Source organism: Oncorhynchus mykiss, chromosome 4, assembly GCF_057628025.1.
Source record: "Oncorhynchus mykiss isolate SJ-2025 chromosome 4, ASM5762802v1, whole genome shotgun sequence".
In the NCBI taxonomy this organism is placed as follows: domain Eukaryota; kingdom Metazoa; phylum Chordata; class Actinopteri; order Salmoniformes; family Salmonidae; genus Oncorhynchus; species Oncorhynchus mykiss.
Genome location: NC_143025.1, coordinates 70274772 through 70294357, shown reverse-complemented (window position 1 = coordinate 70294357; position 19586 = coordinate 70274772). Strand labels below are relative to the sequence as shown.

Sequence of the window (19586 nt, the reverse complement as noted above, 5' to 3'; positions counted from 1 at the left end):
AAATCAATTTAAACCCCAAAAAACAAAGATTGCTTTGAGAGACTGACGATTAAATACGCTTTTAAGCTCTGTAGAGGGAGCCATCTTCCCAGGCTTTAAAAACAAAACAACCACTGTTTTTCACTCTGTCTGGATGAGATGCATTGCTCTTCCACCACAGGAGGTTAGAATGGAATCAAATACATCAAACACATGGTTTCCGTGTGTTTGATGCCATTCCATTTACTCCGTATTCCAGCTATTATTATGAGCCGTCCTCCCCTCAGCAGCCTTTACTGCATTCCACTTATTCTAAACTTTTTGATTGGATCATTCAATTCCGCATGGGGGTGTGGAAAAAAATACATGTGTTAATTAAATAAAGAAAAATATATTGTGTTGTAGAAACAGTCCTAGTAGCAAGTGATTGCTACTAGGAATGGCTAGCTCCACCTTGGCAGCAGATACCTGCATCTGGAGAAGCATTCATTCATTATCCATTTCCGTGAAAGGAGTTTGCATTTATTTTAGTGGAAGTAGGATGGAGAGAGGTTACCCTTGCCTGGGCCCTGCTCTTATAATAAACTGTGTGAACTCAGTGGGGGACGGCTGTATGATAGGCAGCAGATAAAATCCAGGTCTTCCATCAATATTTAATTCCTTGAGAGACAGTGGAGCAGAAAGAGCGAGAGAGAGAGAGAGAGAGAGTGAGATGGTAAGTGAGTGAGGGGGTGAGAGAGAGAGAGAAGGGGCATAGCTTAACATAGCAACAGCACAAACACGAACAGCTGATGAGAGATACTAAATCTCCAGGCCACAGCACTCCCTGTCTCCCTCTGCCTCCCTTTGCCTTCGCCAAGCCAAATGGACTGTTTTCATAATCTGATGGGGTTTTATAATTAGTATAGATGAGATTCCCTCTAACGTAATTAATTTTGAATCAGACATGAGATTGTCATTGTTCTTTGCATGGCTAGACGCGCCAGGGAGATATTTCCAGTTAGTCAGTTTCATTGGTGTAGCAGGGATCTGGTGGCCTAGCTGGTTCATTGGAATACAATAGGGAAAACCTGGGCGCTGGTGTTTGTGTGGAGAAACTCAAATATTGGGTCCTGTCAGATGATTAAATTAATTTGTCAAGCCGTGATCCCCATGTTAATTCAAAGTAGAGTCGAATCACATCATGTGCTTCAGCACGGCGAGGATTGATAAATGGATTGATAATTCCTTTGATTTGCGTTTCCACTGAATTCATAGTAAGAGTGTCAGGAATAATTTTCTAAACAAAGATACTGAATAAATATGATAAATATGACTGGCAGGTTTGAATGAATTCAACTCTGTTCCTTTGGAAATATACCATAAAAAGTATAGTGCCATTAAATACAAATTCATCTATGCCCTCATTGTAGCTACACAGGAGTAAAAAAAAAACACACACAGTGAATGGGAGGCGAACTGAACTGTAGGAGTAGTGCTATGCATTGTGAATTGATTGAGGTTATAAATATTCCCCGCCTTAGGCAGTGCTAGTCCACATAGATAATCAATGTGGCTCTAACAGATGTCTCAGCCCTGCCTAAAAAAAAACAGCATAGACCAGCATACATTTCAAGCTGTTCCATGCTGATCTTTGCTGTTCGATGTTGGTCAAGCTGGTCTGACCAGCATGTCTAACTGGTTTGTCTGGCCGACCAGTATGGTCTAGCTGTTTTTTCTGTCAGATCATCCTTTGTTGTGTTTTTGTGACAAGGAAAACCTAAAGCGAAATCAGCATCAAGTCACGTTATGCTGGTTTACAAAGTGATGTTTAATTCCTAGAGTGGATCCCACAATCTGCATTTAGAATGACCACTAAGGTTTGAAAGATGAATGAATGAGATTACCTAAACCATATAAAGTGGAACAACCATTTCAGTAATGGGCGCAATAAATCAAACTAACAGATTGGATTAGTTTAGAAAAATGTATGCTATCTTTGTGTAGCATAAAACAAATTAATTGTTTAATTAATCAATCAATGAACATGCAAAAACACAGATGCTGCAACAAACAGTTCAAAAAATCTAATGACGGAGTGGTTTTGCAGACCGTCAAAATTCAGATTACTTAGGCATCAATCTCACTGGGGAGTTGAGTTCACTACCTCTCGGTTGCCAGTGACCTGAATTTCCTGCTATCTGTGGGTTTGATAAAGATTGTTAAAATATTAGAACCAATAGACATTAGGGACAACCCTTTTGGGTGCCACATAGCACCCTTTGATTTGTCACTGTAGGGGAACACTTTTGAGTTCCATTTAAAACCATCTCATGAAAAAGCCTCTGGTTCCAGGTAGAACCAATGACATGTTCTACAGTTATACTTCCAGGATACTACTGCTTTTGGCACACACTGTTAAAAAAGTACCTAGAATTTGACAGTAAGTTACTGGCTACCGAGTTGTAGTAAAAATACAGTATTTTTACAGTTGACTTAAGGAGTTATTGTTGTAAAATAACTTGTTGTTTACCTTACTGCACTTTGAAACGTAGGTGGGCAGGGGAAATATGCTGGCAGGGGCTATTTAACATATTTGGGGGTATGGTTTAAACTATGATGTATTTGTGCCGACCGTTAGTGGAAGTGTTGTACCAGTTTAAGTGGTTCATTATTGTTAGAATTATTAATTTGTCCACTCCCAGTTCTATAGTCTTTGTAAGTGCGTGTGACACTCGAGAGGTGCACTGTTAAGTTAAGAGATTGCTGTGCATTTTCTAGTAACCTAGTGGCAGTTGGTCATTGGGAAGTTCATGTTTAATTTTCAGTAACTTACTGTCAGCTTACTGCGATTAGTTATTGATAAATTCACAGTAACTTACTGTGGCTGATCACCGTGATGTTCACTGCACTGATGGTGTGACAGGAAGGTCAGTTTGCTGCCAACCAAGAAGGTGAGGCTGGATCCCAAGTGTGCTCACCACAAAGAATACTTAGTTGTTACTTAATGTTTCAAGCTTTTCTGTAATCAGAAAACTACTGCTAGCTACTGGCAGCTATTTGCAAGTGCATTTTACAATAACTTAGTGACATCTGGTTGCCAATGCATTGCTTGCAGTTACTGTGAGTTTTACAATAACTCACTGACAGCTGGATGCCAATTAGGTAATACAAAATTCACAGCAACAACTTTTCATTAAATTACTGTGACATGCACAATAACGTTTTAACAGTGCAGCTCTTTCATGTCACATGCGCTTACAACAATTGCAGAACTGTGTTTAAAAAGAGGTGACAACCTTTGACAACATAATCATCAACCACTTAAACTGGTACAATACTTCCATTGACGGTTGGCACAAATACACATATATTAGATCACAACCCCAAATATGCTAACGAGTCCCACAGGTAAATTGCCCCCACATACATTTCAAAGTGCAGCGATGACTGTCCCTTATTTTTAAAATATTGGGTAGAAAATTTTACCATTTACCATGAAGCTTGTCATCAATTCTCACATAACCTACTTTTATTGCACATGGACTACTGCCCAGTCATATGGTAAAGTGCGACAAAGAGGGACATAGGCAAATTACAGTTGTCTCAGAACAGAGCAGCATGGCTGGCCCTTAAATGTTCATCGATTTGCTAGCATTTATAAAATGTATGTCAATCTCTCCAGGCTCAAAGTAGAGGAGAGATTGACTGCATCAGTACCTGTCTTTGTAAAAGGTATTGACATGTTGAAAGCACCGAGCTGTCTGTTGAAATGACTAGCACACAGCTCAGACACCCAGGCATACCCCACAAGACATGCCACCAGGGTTCTCTTCACAGTCCCCAAGTCCAGAACAGACTGGGAAATACCACATCAAGTAACTCAATGAAGCAGTAAAATCAGATTTAGGACTTTGAAGACACACACACAGGCACACACACGCACTCTACACACATGTACATTGTAATGTTGTAATATTGTGGTATTATAAATGTTGTATTGTAGGATTGTAGAAGTAGTGTCACGACTTCCGCCGAAGTCGGCTCCTCTCCTTGTTCGAGCGGCGTTCGGCGGTCAACGTCACCAGCTTTCTAGCCATCGCTGCTCCATTTTTCCATTGTTCCATTTGTTTTGTCTTGTTCCCTGCACACCTGGTTTTCATTCCCTAATCACACTGCATGTATTTATTCCTCTGTTCCCCTCCATGTCTTTGTGTGAAATTGTTCGTGTGTACGCGCCAGGCTGAGTTTTCCCCCGTTATTTCTGTGGCTTTTCACTAGGGATGTTAATTGCACAACATTTGCTCAATTTTTGTGATTGTTTTACGCATAGCACTTTTACCTTTGGCTTGAGGTTTTGACGCAGTGGCGTCTGTCTGTTTTATTTGCCTCTGCCTTAATAAAGTGTGTTTTATTTGCCTCTGCCTTAATAAAGTCTGTTCTATTTGCCTCTGCCTTAATAAAGTGTGTTTTATTTGCCTCTGCCTTAATAAAGTGTGTTTTATTTGTCTCTGCCTTAATAAAGTCTGTTTTATTTGCCTCTGCCTTAATAAAATATGTTTTATTTGCCTCTGCCTTAATAAAGTGTGTTTTATTTGCCTCTGCCTTAATAAAGTGTGTTTTATTTGCCTCTGCCTTAATAAAGTCTGTTTTAATGGCCTCTGCCTTAATAAAGTGTGTTTTATTTGCCTCTGCCTTAATAAAGTGTGTTTTATTTGCCTCTGCCTTAATAAAGTGTGTTTTATTTGCCTCTGCCTTAATAAAGTCTGTTTTATTTGCCTCTGCCTTAATAAAGTGTGCGCCTGTTCACAACTCTCTGCTCTCCTGCACCTGACTTCTTCACCAGTAGCGCACACCGTGACAGGTAGAGTGGTGGAATAACGTGTTGCATGTGTGATGCAATTGCCTTAATCTTGTTTGAACCTCAGGAACTAATGGGGCTCCTTAATAAACACAAATAAATACAAATACAAATCACATGACATCACATTCCCAGGATGGACAGACGGGCATAATGGTTTGGGCCACATATTGAAGAAACAAGGACACAGAGACTCTGGGGTTTCGTTTGAGTGTGCGCGTGTGTGCATGCCTGCTTGCGCGTGTGTGTGTGTGCATGAATATGTGCGTGCTTAGGTGCATGCGTGAGTTGTTCAGAAGAGCAGAGTTATTTTCTGATACAGCTCCAGTCTGAAACAGAGACTGACCTCCTAGTAAAGTGGAAATGTGTTCAGCTGAAATAATAAAAAAATGTTTTGGGTGGCCTGTAATGTTATAAAAAGGCAAACGGGTGAGTCAAACTGTAATTGTGCTGAGAATCAGGACCAATTACTTAATCCCTGTTTATACCTGGTACTAACATGGGTCCTTTGTCTTGCTCGTCTACCTTTTGATTGTACCCATATTTCCCGAAATGTGTCTATGCATTGTATTAAAATGTGTCTGTTATCCATCTACTGTGTCTGCATTGTGACCAGATTTCCTGCAAATGATTTCACAGATATTCATTCAAAAAATGATTTATTTATTTAATGTAAGACACATATGGATGTAATTAGTCAGCAGTGCCACCTGTCGATGATTTTAGAGTGCAGAAAATTATGATTTAAATTGTTTCTCTGTCCAGATCTGTCTACACCTGTAAGATATAGAGACACAATGCATGTCTGACTACCTCCGGAGGTGGGCAGGTTGATCTGATCACAATCAGACCACAAAGTGTCTTTTGATTGTCTACACCTGACTAAAAATGTGGGCACAATCAGAATGTGGACAAGATCAGGACAAAGGACGTAAGTTAGAACCAGGTATAAATAGGGCTTAATGTGAGCAAGCGGGACCTTGTTGCCTGCTGTATAATATATGAAAACATAGTCGGTTAATACTAAATGAAGATTCATCAAATAATAAATGAAGATGAAACATTTTAACTTTAGTTAGGTTGAGAGTCAAGAATCACAGTCAGTTAAATAGACAAAGGTTTTAATTAAAATGTTTTGGTCATATAAAAATTTCACATATGCATACTATTTATAGCTTCAACATAGCAGGCAGTAGAAAATAGTTTACAATGAAAATATGAATAGCATTCAAAAGCATACTTCTAATAAATTCACACTGAAACATTCCTTTACATAATCAATTCACTATGGTTTCATTTTTGGCTGGTCAGGTTGTTCTACGTTACAATTCAAACGTAAAGATGTTCCTGGAGTTGGATTACTTAACTTCAGCCAGACACCTGCATAGCTAAACTTTTGTCTCGAGAACGTCAGCTGAGATGTACGATACTGTCCTAGAGAACATTTATTACGGCGATTTCTGCATTTATGGAAGACTGTAGTTCATTTGGTGCTATGACCATTTGTAGTATTTTGCTAACGTAGATATATCATTGAAGATACAACCGTACCGAATGTGGTCTTCGAGAGCAGGTGAATGAGCACGCTTGCAACAAAAGTTCAAAATCAACTCACTCTAAACACTGTCATCATCCAGCCACAGTGCCAACCACAGTGAAACATAAATCAGAACATTGTCTGACCACAACAAGGCTCACTCATACTAAACAGTCAGTTCTCTGCCCCAAAACACAGTGTTCAGCTGGGTTGACATCCCCCGAGGAAAGAAAGTGGCAGAAGTGAGGGGGAAGAAATCACTGTAACTTGGTTGAAGAATTTTACCACCACTAGCATGTGATGGGAACAGTTAATTGAATTAGCCACCTGCGGGCAGCAGTAGCCACACCGGGCCCAAGCAGCCCAACAGACAGGCCGGTGTCGACGGAAGGAGAGACAGAAATGCAGCACACATAAGCGTCAGCAGAATCAAAAACAGCAGCCAAGAATATCCCTCTCAGCATACAGAACAGTAAAGACACAACCCAAATACATGACACAAAACATCCTTCATTCTTCCAACTTTTCCTCTCAAGTAGTCTAAAAAAAGTATTGTGGAAACTCTCTAACATGAGGAGTAAACGTTGCGGGTTGAGAGTCCTTCTGCTGTTGCAGCAATCAGACAGCTTGCAGTCATCTTCTGTAATGACTATCACAGTTTCCTTCCTGCGCTAGCTGCTAAAATCGTTTGAGATTAAAATGAGGGCTTACCTCTCCAGTTCTCTGAATCTTTTAAATATTCTCCTGCTGCCACAAGATAAGGAAGAAGAAGAGAGCGAGAGGATTGCTGTCAGCCCTGCCAGCTTGCTACCACAGCACTGGAGCCTAGAAAAGCCTATTCAGTCAGCCACTGCGGAGCTGGGTAGAGCATCAGAAATGATAGTTCTACATTTCAACACTAATGGCCTGGTCTGAGGGCTCCCTTGTCTATGCTACTGAGTGCGAAAGAACATTGTGGTAGTCACAGGGTCACTAGCCAGTGTTCCTGTGGTATTGTTCACTTCACACCCCTGTGCATCCCTTCTCCCTCCATCATTCTCTCTACGCCGGGCCGAGTGTCTCTGAGCCATGGGAAGACCTAATGGGTGAATGACCACATTTGCATTTACATTACAGTACATGGATTACATTTGGGGTGATTACACATGGAGAAACGTTGTCCCTATAAACAATGGTTTAGACAAAATATGCTAAGTGATTTAGCTTAAACATGTGCACCAGTGGCGGTCGGTGCTGTTTAAAATGAGGGAGGACAATCTTTTTTAATGAGCATGGCCTTATTTCTATTACAGCATATTAGATTACTGTCATTCATATTCCATTCATCCAGCTCATCGTAACATCAATAGGTTTAGGCTACTAAATGATACTCAAATTTTCCATATACCCATCATGAGGTTGCTACTGTACAACCTAGCATATGAATTAAAGTTTACAACGTAGGTGCACAGGTTGAGATAAATATTTGAGTATTCAAGGTGACAGTGACACATTCAATGCTGCCTTGCACACTCTTGCCTGCATCTAGCTGATCTAGTGTGTAATCATTAGTCCAACAGTTGCAAACGAGAGTTTCTATTGGACAAATTCAGTTATGTTTATCCCCGTTCCCTTCCATGTGCTTCTAATGAAGAAATGTTTTTCTAAAAAATCGGTGGAATGAATACACCCCTGATAACCTCAAACAGTTCACTTTCACAGCAGCCACATTCAAACACCATGATAATTTGCTCTTTGTACAATTCCTTCTCGCATCTACGTGCTCTCCTCATCTCACTTTTTCCCATGGCTTGTGGAATGCTAGCAGCTACACACAGCATACATCGTTGCCGCCATTTTAGCTAACGTCATAGTCAACATAGCTAGCTACTATAACTAACGCGTTAATAAACCCACTACAATGATGCAATACAATGTACAGCAAGCAGTTTAGCAGTTACACCGGCAGGCCCCAGTGGCAATAAATGTTTAAAACCAAAATCTTACCTTGATAATATATTCAATTTTATTTGGAACAGCAAGCCACACAAAATTAAATGGCCTATTTATATAATGCATATGAATTAAGAGGACAGAAATGATGAAATATTAAAGCATTAGAACTTTTACTAAAAGCTTCAGTCATAGAAAAGTTATACTTAAATCCAAACTGGTTCTCTAACAGATGAGTAAGAATGTCTCACCCCATGTTCAAGAATGGCCTTTTTCCTTTTATTCAGATTACAACCTCCAAAATATCGCTATTTTTAAAGTTGGTTGCAATAAAAAGTTGGTTGCAATTTTAAATAATACAACAAATATTATGGTTACTCAAATGTCCTAATTGATTTTTTTTTAATGAAGTATAATCTTTGTAAATGATATCATAGGACTGGTGCAGTTATGTCACACATGCAGCTAACAAAAATATATGGAAATGTCTGTCTCTACCCAAAAATACAACCAACTAATTGCAGCGTTACCACAAAAATGGTAAAGGGAAGTGGAAGGGGGATAAAGTAAGGAACTTGTCTGTCGACCCTGCATTAAAGACCAAAATTGTTTAAAGAAAATTGTGATACATAAAAAAGTATACCAGTTTAATTTAAGAACCACAACTGACAGTTGTGCCATATAGTTGGGAAGAGATTTCCGATGTACCGATTCCACGGTACATGGTTTATGAACTGATACGTAAAATGACACCGGATTCAAAACGTAGAATTTTTCAATTTAAATTATACAACATTTTTGCAACCAATAGAATGTTATATACTGCATATGGGGGATACAACCATCCCAGCTCTGCAGATGCTGCTGTGAAGAAACAGAAACATTATATCATTTGTTTCGGTACTGCCCATATGTAACTTGTTTTTGGTGGCAGGTCCAAGAATTGCAACATTTACCTGGAGCTAACTCTGTAAATAGCACTGCTGGGTGATTTGAAAAGTCATAGTCAATCGATCAATAATATAATCATACTTTTACAATCTGTAGAAACTATGAGAATAGAAAGGTTCAGAACTTTTCTGAAACATCACAGCACAGTTGAAAAATATATGGCAAATCAAAAATTGATTTGTAAAATATACTGTGCCTGTAAAATGGAAATAGGTTCAGAACTTTTGTGAAACAGCAATTTAAAAAATATGTCAAAAAGGGTTGAGGGAATCTGAAGGATGGGATTCAAAACAAAACAAATATAACTATTGTAAAATACATTGTGTCCGTAAAATGTATATAGTATGTATACGTTTAAATTAACAGCCGAAGTGGTGATGTTCACTAGTTTACTCCAAGTAGGCTAGGGTTCTTAGGGTTAGGGGAAAATAATAAAGGAATATATTTTTATATATACAGTACAAGTCATAAGTTTGGACACAGCTACTCATTCAAGGGTTTTTCTTTATTTTTAATATTTTCTACATTGTACAAGAATAGTGAAGACATCAAAACTATGAAATAACACATATGGAATCATGTAATAACCAACAAAGTGTTAAACAAATCAAAATATATTTTAGATTTGAGATTCCTCAAAGTAGCCACCCTTTGTCTTGATGACAGATTTGCACACTCTTGGCATTCTCTAAACCAGCTTCTCCTGGAATGCTTTTCCAAAAGTCTTGAAGGAGTTCGCACATATACTGAGAACTTGTTGGCTGCTTTTCCTTCACTCTGTGGTCCAACTCATCCCAAACCATATCAATTGGGTTGAGCTCAGGTGATTGTGGAGGCCAGGTCATATGATGCAGCACTCCATCACTCTCCTTCTTGGTCAAATAGCCCTTACACAGCCTGGAGATGTGTTGGGTCATTGTCCTGTTGAAAAACAAATGATAATCCTACTAAGCGCAAACCAGATGGGATGGCGTATCGCTGCAGAATGCTGTGATAGCCATGCTGGTTAACTGTGCCTTGAAATCTAAATAAATCACTGACAATGTCACTAGCGAAGCACCCCCCCAACATCACACCTTCTCCTCCATGCTTCACGGTGGGAACCACACATGTGGAGATCATCAGTTCACCTACTCTGCGTCTCACAAAGACATGGCGGTTGGAACAAAAAATCTCAAATTTGTACTCAGACCAAAGGACAGATTTCCACTGGTCTAATGTCCATTGCTCGAGTTTCTTAGCCCAAGCAAGTCTCTTCTTATTATTGGTGTCTTTTAGCAGAGGTTCCTTTGCAGCAATTCGACCATGAAGGCCTGATTCACGCAGTCTCTTCTAAACAGTTGATGTTGAGATGTGTCTGTTACTTGAACTCTGTGAAGCATTTATTTGGGCTGCAATTTCTGAGGCTGGTAACTCTAATTAACTTATCCTCTACAGCAGAGGTAACTTTGGGTCTTCATTTTCTGTGGCGGTCCCCATGAGAGACAGTTTCATCATAGCGCTTGATGGTTTTTGCGACTGCACTTGAAGAAACTTTCAAAGTTCTTGAGATTTTCCGTATTGACTGACCTTCATGTCAGTCAATGATGGACTGTAATGATGGACTGTCATCTCTCATTGCTTATTTGAGCTGTTCTTCCCATAATATGGACTTGGTCTTTTACCAAATTAAATGCATTCCAGGTGACTACCTCATGAAGCTGGTTGAAGGAATGCCAAGAAGCTGTCATCAAGGCAAACGGTAGCTACTTATAAAATATATTTAGACTTGTTTAAACCCTTGTTTGGTTACTACATGATTACATATGTGTTACATTGATGTAAGCTACAATTCATCTGAAATATTAAATCTGATCTACCTTAACATTACTCTTGACTTGGAAGAGTTCCAGTGTTGGATAGCCATAGCCAGCTCTGTTCGAGTAGGCTAAACTAGCTAGCTGCATTCGCTAGCTAGGTAATTCAAAGTGAAAGAAAAATACTATGAAATGTAGCTAGCTAGCCATCTCTCCCTCTCTCTCTCTCTCTCTCGCTTCCTCTTTATTTTTTAAGAAATGAATTTGTTCAAAACTGTTCAACTATCATCTTTCTCTCCCTTTGAGCCAAACACTCACCACATTGTATGTACTGCAGTGCTAGCTAGCTGTGGATTATGCTTTCACAACGAGATTAATTATCCGATCCTTTGATTGGGTCGACAACATGTCAGTTATTACTGCAAGAGCTCTGATGGGTTGGAGGACATCCTCTGGAAGTTAACATAATTAGTGTGCTGTTGAGGCTACTGTAGACCTCCACTGCAAAACAGTTTATTTTAATCAATTATTTGGTGACGTGATATTATTTAGTATAGTTTTATCTAAAAAGTATTACTTTTTTAATGTTTCACAATTGATATTTTCATGAAATTCACTGAGTAGGATGGTCCTCCCCTTCCTCCTCTCAGGAGCCTACACTGATGTGCACTTAAACAAAGCTGTGATTACTCCCCATGCAATGTCATCTGTTTTCACCATAAGCCTCAGAGCAGCACAGGGGTTACAGTTGGTGTATGCAAATTAAATAAAGTGTAATTTTAGGGATGAGGGGCTGTGTTAACTATAGTACACAAACACAAATTGTTGTCATAACCACATCCTTACACTAGCTGCTTGATTCAGGGCCTACATGCTATGTATCCTATCTATGTACAGCATATCCAACATAACATTCAACCTTGGTCACAATCAAACTCCAAATACCATGTATTGATTGATACAGTCAGCTCAACCCACCACCAGTTTTCAACTCTGTCTGACAGGATCACAACAGCACCCACAAACCATTCACCAGAATCCAATCAGTTATTTTGCATAAAAGACACATAAAGCATTGAAAAGTAATGCAATGCAACCAAACCATTCTGACAAATCAAAAGTAATTCCATTGTAGATGAATGGTGCGCATCTCTCCTGGACCCCACAGCCTTATGTAGAGCTTATGACGTGCACAAAGACATGTTATTTCAAGCTTATGATGACACGTACATAGCCTCAGACATTAGCATTTTCAAACCTAATCCAGACTCCAAATAAATCATCAAGTCATTCATCCAAGACGTTCTGTCTTTAACACTGAGCACTTTGTACTGTCTAAAAGACGGCTGACATGAATGTTCACTATGTTAGTAACATTGTATTTAAACTGGCCAAGCACACACAAGTCGTTATGAGCCAGTTCGCCTTTCAGCCTGTTGCTTATTCTAAGGTGAGGAAATCCTACTGCAGTACTCAATTGTTGACATTGACATGTGATGTAGAAATGCTGTATGAAATTGCAAATGTAAAAAAGGGGATGACTACAGTATTGATGAATGAGCAGAAAATACATTGGCTGGGTTCACAGGAGGTTGGTGGCACCTTAATTGGGGAGGACAAGCTCGCGGTAATGGCTAGAGCGGAATCAGTGGAATGGTATCAAATACATCAAACACATAGTTTGTTGCCATTCCATTTGCTCCATTCCAGCCAGTATTATTAACAGTCCTCCCCTCAGCAGCCTCCACTGTCAGGGTTACAACCAACCTGACAATACAGAATAAATGTGTTCTTGCTGTTATAACAGTAATGCAGCGTAGTCAACTACAGTTTATAATTGCATAATCTTATTGCACTGTGTTGTTGTATACCTGAACATGCAAACTTACCTATGCTTGTGTATGATCAAGGGGCAGACATTAGTTCACCCGCTGCTTGGGTTATTCGGACTTTCCTATGCATCTTTCAATATTCTAATTCAGTCATCATGTTCAATGGTTGTTTCACACATCTTATTGCAGTGTTTTCCTGGCAAGTAGTATAAGCTAGAATCATGAGCCCAACTGCAGCAGGTTTGATGCCTATCCTTAGTATAACAAAGTGTGGTGAAATGTTAAAGTAGCCTGCTATCACCTGCTACTCAATAACAGTGTTTGGGTTTTTATATTCACACATGGAGCATCAGACACCACAGTGATCAATACCAAACCTCAGATAATGACGTCTTCACGGATGTCCTCAATCAATGACCACGTTCTGTCCAAACTCCAAACTCCAAATTACACCCTACGACACATCAGACAGCCTGATTTAAGGGATAAATAAAACCATAAGCAAGGGAGTTTGGAAATTGAGAGGATTTGGACACTGGATAGCCACGTACTGTATTTTGGATATTGAATACTTAATGATGACAAATTAAACATTGGTGGAGGTACTGACTTTCTCAGCGGAGCAGACAATGAAGTTGTTAGACAAGTGATGATTGGTCACACGTTTGAACACACAGTAGACTCAGAAAGACAGCCTTAAACATAGCTTCATCAGAGATGACTTGTACACAGTAACCCCAGCAAGCAGAGTATTTGAAAATATGAATCGACTATCCTGTATCATGAGAGTCTTGCAAAAAAAGCAACAAAAGTTATTGGAGGGTTAAGCATGTTCATGGATCATGTATAATCATATTGTAATCTGAATATTCATTAGAAGTTATGTACATATGGGCCATAACAGCACAGCAAGCCTTTAAGCTAAGTCTTAGACATTTTCAGCGTATAAAATGCAAATACTTTGTCGTTAATGTTTGTTATTTTGCAAACTATTCTGGTAGTCTAACCAAGCCAGATAAAATGGTGGTGTAGTAAAAATAGGCTGTAATATTTCCCTGTAATATAATGGCCAAGTAGTGAGGAATAGACAAACAAACAAACAGACAAAGAAGTCTCCCCATAGAAAACATGTTGCATTTGTTGAAGCACAACAAACATGTAGGTCCACTGCAGTGTGCGATGGGTCGACCCATTCTGTATACTGTTGGCATTCCACAGTTTATTACTGGCCTACTGTGTTCAACCTTTTTTTTTCTTTATTGCTTTTTTATAATAAAACTTCAGCTTAAAAAAAATCTTATATTGTAGAGTTTTTTCCCTATTTTTCTTATAAAATCTTACAAAAAAAATCATGTACAATTATATTACATGTCATAGTATGATTCTCTGGCTTTTGTCTTGTTGAACATAGAGGACATGTAGTTCTTTTTTTTGCACACGATGTTATAGAATATGCATTGAAATAGGTTACTACAGAGTAGCAAAATGAGGATACACAGACTAAATGTACAAAAATGAAATACATGCATACATACATTACAGTGCCATGCGTACAGTCATTTTGGGAAGTCAATGATTTCAATTGGAATTTTGTTCCCATTATATTAAATGTTCATGCTTTCTTGCTATACATACATGACATGGCTTTTACAAAATGCAGAGATACCAACAGCTGCAGGTGTTGTAGCTAGCCTATACCCCTCACTAAACTATGTCTGGTTCAAAGGGGCCAGATTCTCTCTGGCTATTTAGGTTTAAATGCTTATGATTAATCATCACCACAGACAAGAGATTTGAAAATGAAATTAGGGATTTACCTTGTCAACATTTTTAACATGAGAGATTCATTCTTTGCTAACTCTGAGACAAAGGATTTTGTAAGGAGGATGATTATTTCATGATGGAGGACCCCTTTAATTGCATTTATTTCACTAACGGAGGAATGGGAAAGCCCATGTGCACTTAAAGGCTTAATCTTGATAACTAGCGAACTATCATACTGAAGTATAAACCACTCTTCTTTTCTTTACATTAATATGTACGCTTACAACATGATGCTTTCACGATGGTTAATTCTACTAACCATTTTTCTCATGGAAGCTTCTCTAACTTTTGGTCCAAACACACACAAATCTGCTTCAGCTGCCCTGCTAGCTTTATCTGTCCTTTCTGAGGAGAGCCTCAACCCTTTCAAGCATCATATAAAGAAAGCAATGCTTTCTCAAAGTCATGACTTTCAAATAAGAATAACCTAAGGACAGCCACATCCTTTTACATGAGAGGCACTCTGTCACATGCCACAAGCCACTCTAAGATAATGTGTCAGAGGTCAGTGATGACTATCTCCTGCAATCTGACCTTGAGAGTGTGCTTCTCAGCCCTTACATAGATCTTATCCAGACGTTGCTAGTTAATGCGCTTGGTTTTCCCCAGGAGGAGAGGGACTACATTTTGACCACTCTGGATCGTAGAGAGGCTACTGGAGGAGAACGTTGTTATTCTCTGGAAAGTTCTACAGTACATCAAGCATGGGACAATAAAAGCCATTGGAATATGAATATCAGTGGTTGCTTAAACTAGAATAATTGTGATGTATGACATTGCTTGTGAGGTTAGATCCAATAAGACGTCTTTTACATCATGATTTCATTTGACAGAATGTCCACATTTACAAAACAAATCAAGAAGTGTTTTATCTGCAACCCAAAAGTTGTTTTTCTCTCTAATTATGTGACACCATAGAATTTCACACAAGCAAAAAGAGCTAATATACAGCATCTCTGATTAAATGATGACCTAACATGTAGCCTGTCGTGTCTAACCCACCCAATCATTTATTTTGTTCATGACCCATAATCATGGGCCAATAGAACATGTGACACTGAAATGTGTTAAACACTAACCATGCCTCGTCAACCATGATGTTCAGATGACCCCATATCCGAGCCCAGTTAGTGTGGCAACACAACCTTCAACCTCTGCAGTACTCCATCCTTTGGGTTTTACTGCTTTAAAAGAGGCCCTTTCACACCTAGTTCATTCTGCTAGGATTTCTAGAACATGCATGACTCTATTAAATGACGTACCTTGCTGCAGTTCCACTGTAATTGTTGGCTAAGAACAGATGTGAAAACAGAAATAAAGCAGATATACTTGTCTTCCTGTAAAATGTACCTTGACAATTGTACTGTGCAAGATCATTTTTCATAATGGACACAGTGTATGCCATCTGCCCAGTTCAGCTGTTCGCTTGGGTGTTCACCGAAAAGACAGAATGGAATGTACTGTTGGAATTCATTATCTCTGTGTACTCTCAAACAAATTCTAATGTATAGATCCTTCTGCCTGTCATTCATCAAACTAATCATACTATAAGGGTGGTCATATATGCCAGTGAATGGCCAGATTTACTATGACAAATGGTAGAAAGCAATTTAGATAACTTTGACAACCATCCTGGAGGTAGACATGTCTCTCATTGTCATGCTAGCATGCTTTGCTCAAGGTACTGTAGATTTACAATTGCTAAAATAAGATGTATTATTCACATACACATAACACTGTAAGTGAATGTAGGCGTTTGTAGTTGCGTCCTGGCTGTGTGCATGTGTCTGCATGAACAGCAGAGGGAACCATGAGCAGACTGTGCAGATAATATACACTGTCCCATCCAGTTTGAAGGCGTAGCTGATCTATAGGTCTGATCTGGTCTGGTCTCTACTCTGGACAGCATGGCAGCTGGCTGTCTGGCTGGGTCATGGCTGCTAGCCTATCTCTTCCTCCTCCCTCTGAGGACCAGTCAGCTCTAACCCCTTGGGCCCTGTGAGGTGCTACACCGCATGGCCACCTTCACTTTAGGAAAGGCTTCCAACACCTCATCCACCAATCACTGAAGACCGTCCCGCTGACGCTCAACGTTCGCCGCTCACCGCTCACAGACACACGGCCTCTCAGACGTTAGTCACATGATCAGGGTTCTCCCTGACTTCAATGCACTCTATCTCCTCCCTTTCCCTCACTCTCTCCCTCTCCATCATCTCCCGCTCCCTCTCTCTCTCTTTCCGTTTGGCCCGTTTCTTCTTCTTGTGCCTTTTTTTGGACGGGGGGAAAAACGTTAGAAACACAGGCAGGATAACGAAACAGTGCAGCACTGTGCAGCCTGCGGTGAGGAGGGAGCACTTGAACAGTGTGTAGGTCAGGTTGGAAGGCACAAACACCAAGGGCAACATCCCAATGATGAAACAGCAGGCATTTTGCAAAATGGCCGCCCCGTGCTCCTCCAGCGAGATCTTAATGCACTGGGTCCTGGTGTGCTCCGTGGCCAGTACGAAGGTATACAGGTGGGGTGCACAGTGATCCATGGCAAAGTTGAGAGTGTAAATAAGGCACAGGATAGAGATGCTGTCCATGTGTACATTCCAGAGGGTCATGAGGCCCAGGACCCCCAGCTCTACGGAGGTGACGGTCAGGATCAACCAGAAGTTCCCCAGAGGGTTGATGACCAGGAAGAAGGTGAGGATGAGGATGGTGAGCACACTGAAAGCTGAGGTGAGGATGGGTGACACTACGGAGGAGCTGTAACGGTCCATGAAGACGAAGGTGGGGTTGAAGACAATGAACTTGATGTTGTTGATGAGCGATAGTGGGCGGAGCCTCTCCAGCAGTTCCACCACCTCCTCCCGTGTCTTCTCCGTGGTCCGTGCCACCAGGTACATCCTGGACGCGATGATCTCCATTTCATCTCCATCTGTCTTGGACAGAATGATGTCCTCCATGAAGTGCTGATACTCCGGGCTGCGCAGGAAGGAGCCCTGCAGGATGGTGATGAAATCACTTTTGGTCGAGGCGCTCACATTCACCACCTTCAGATACTGAAAGTAGTTATCCATCCAGGAGATCTTGTTGAAGCCGTGGCTCAGTGTTGTGAGGTGCTCCTGCACCGTGGAGTTCCAGTACTCGATGGGCTCATAGATGTAGAAGCCGATCACAGGGCTGTAGTTACTGAAGTACTTCTGCTGGGTCGTGGCGTAGGACACACTGGGCGTGTTGCTGGCTAGGAGGTTGACGATGTTGGATCCATCACTGATTTGTAAACATCCCATGAAGGAGAAGGAGGCGTAGATCAGATAGAGGATGACCACAAAGGGCTTGACGTAGGTGTTGGTGATCCACTCTGTGTAGTGCTCCCTCAGGAAGTGCTGGATGAAGTGGTTGTGGTAGGGCAAGACCTCGTGGTGAGTGACGTGGTCATGGCCGTCGCTCATCATGGTCTTGAACCAGGTGGGCTGGCGGTCCAGGTACTCCACTGAGGGTATCTTACAGCAGAACACACTGTGGTAGCGGTTCTGCTCCAGCTGACCAGCGAACACCAAGCAGGAACCATAGAAGGAGAACACGTAGAAGTAGTTGACAAGGACGGCTACGCACATGCTCTGGCAGAAGATCTTCACCGACTCGATGTTGGTGAAGGGGCTGGCACCCATGCCAAAGGTGATGATGTAGAGGGAACTGGTCATGGTATAGCACACCATCACGTCGGCGAAGGCGTCTGCCACGCGCTCCTTGAAGGGAAGGCTCTCTCGAGTTCTTCTCCAGCCCGCCAGGAGCTCAAACACTCCTTTGGTTCCATGACCTGAAATGACAGGAACACATACTTTGTTAATGCCAATGCCAGTGAATACACAGTCTTCATGATCTGTGTATAAGTATGGTAACATTTTAAAATTAATATAACACAACACATGCATTGTAAAAATTAGTTAAATCTGTGGGATTGTGAGCTATAAAAATAGATTTGAATAGACACACTCAGGGGCATATTCTCCATATTCACCCAAACCCATATTACACACACACACACACACACACACACACACACACATACACACACACACACACATATTTTGACATATTTCTGGCTGGGAGTTGCCTACCATGAATGTGTTGGCTTTGAAACATTTGAATACATTTAACGCTCCTCCATCTCCTAAATATTTCAGTGGGAGTTGTGGATTTGGCTCGTCTGCATGCTGTGTCCACACTGTTTTAAAGATTTCCTGAAAAATCTGCCTGGTTGGTTCCTTGCTCTCGACGGCGTCATAAATTTAGACTCATTTGACACAATGAAAAAAAGTTAATTAACTATAAAGGATTAGGCCAATATAATGAGTCAGGTGGATTTACTTGGCTTGCTTTTAGTTTTATTAAGCTGCGGTACAAGTCAATTAGTTAGTGTCAGTTCATTTAGATGGTGTGTGGGAATTTCGCACTACAGTATATGCAGCAGTTTACTAACATTATTCAGTAAGGATGGTACCCATGATTTCCATTTTCTACATATCTGGCATTTCTGTGTATGATTGGAAAAGCCCTGGGTTACATTAATGTGATTTATGAGTCACAGGTGGGGAATGGATAATAATGTTGGGCCCATCTGGTAAAATATCCCCAGATAATATCTCCACTCCATTACCAAAGCCTTGGTCTGATGTCACCATCTTGATGTAAAACATAAAAACGTATTAAGGCAGACTGGGACAGGGTTTCCACTCACTTTGTGCAGACTAAGATGTACGTAAGAAAAAGGGGAATGAATTACCCTCCACACACAGCCAATAACAAAGCTCCTCTCATTCCACGCCACCGAACCCCTGACAGGGCCATTATCATGAAACTCCACACTCGTAGAAAAAAAGGTGCTATCTAGAACCTAAAAAGGT

At 40.5% G+C, this 19586-nt stretch overlaps 1 protein-coding gene across 1 annotated transcript in view; it reads right to left on the bottom strand.

Annotated features, from left to right (window-relative positions):
- Positions 1-14154: 14154 nt before the first annotated feature.
- LOC110522285 (patched domain-containing protein 1) overlaps positions 14155-19586 on the bottom strand; it is a 31048-nt gene continuing 25616 nt past the window's right edge. The window contains exon 3 of the mRNA XM_021600550.3: positions 14155-18499. Within this exon, the coding sequence (XP_021456225.2) occupies positions 16818-18499 (1682 nt within the window). The 3' untranslated portion in view covers positions 14155-16817. The remainder of the gene's footprint in view (positions 18500-19586) is intronic.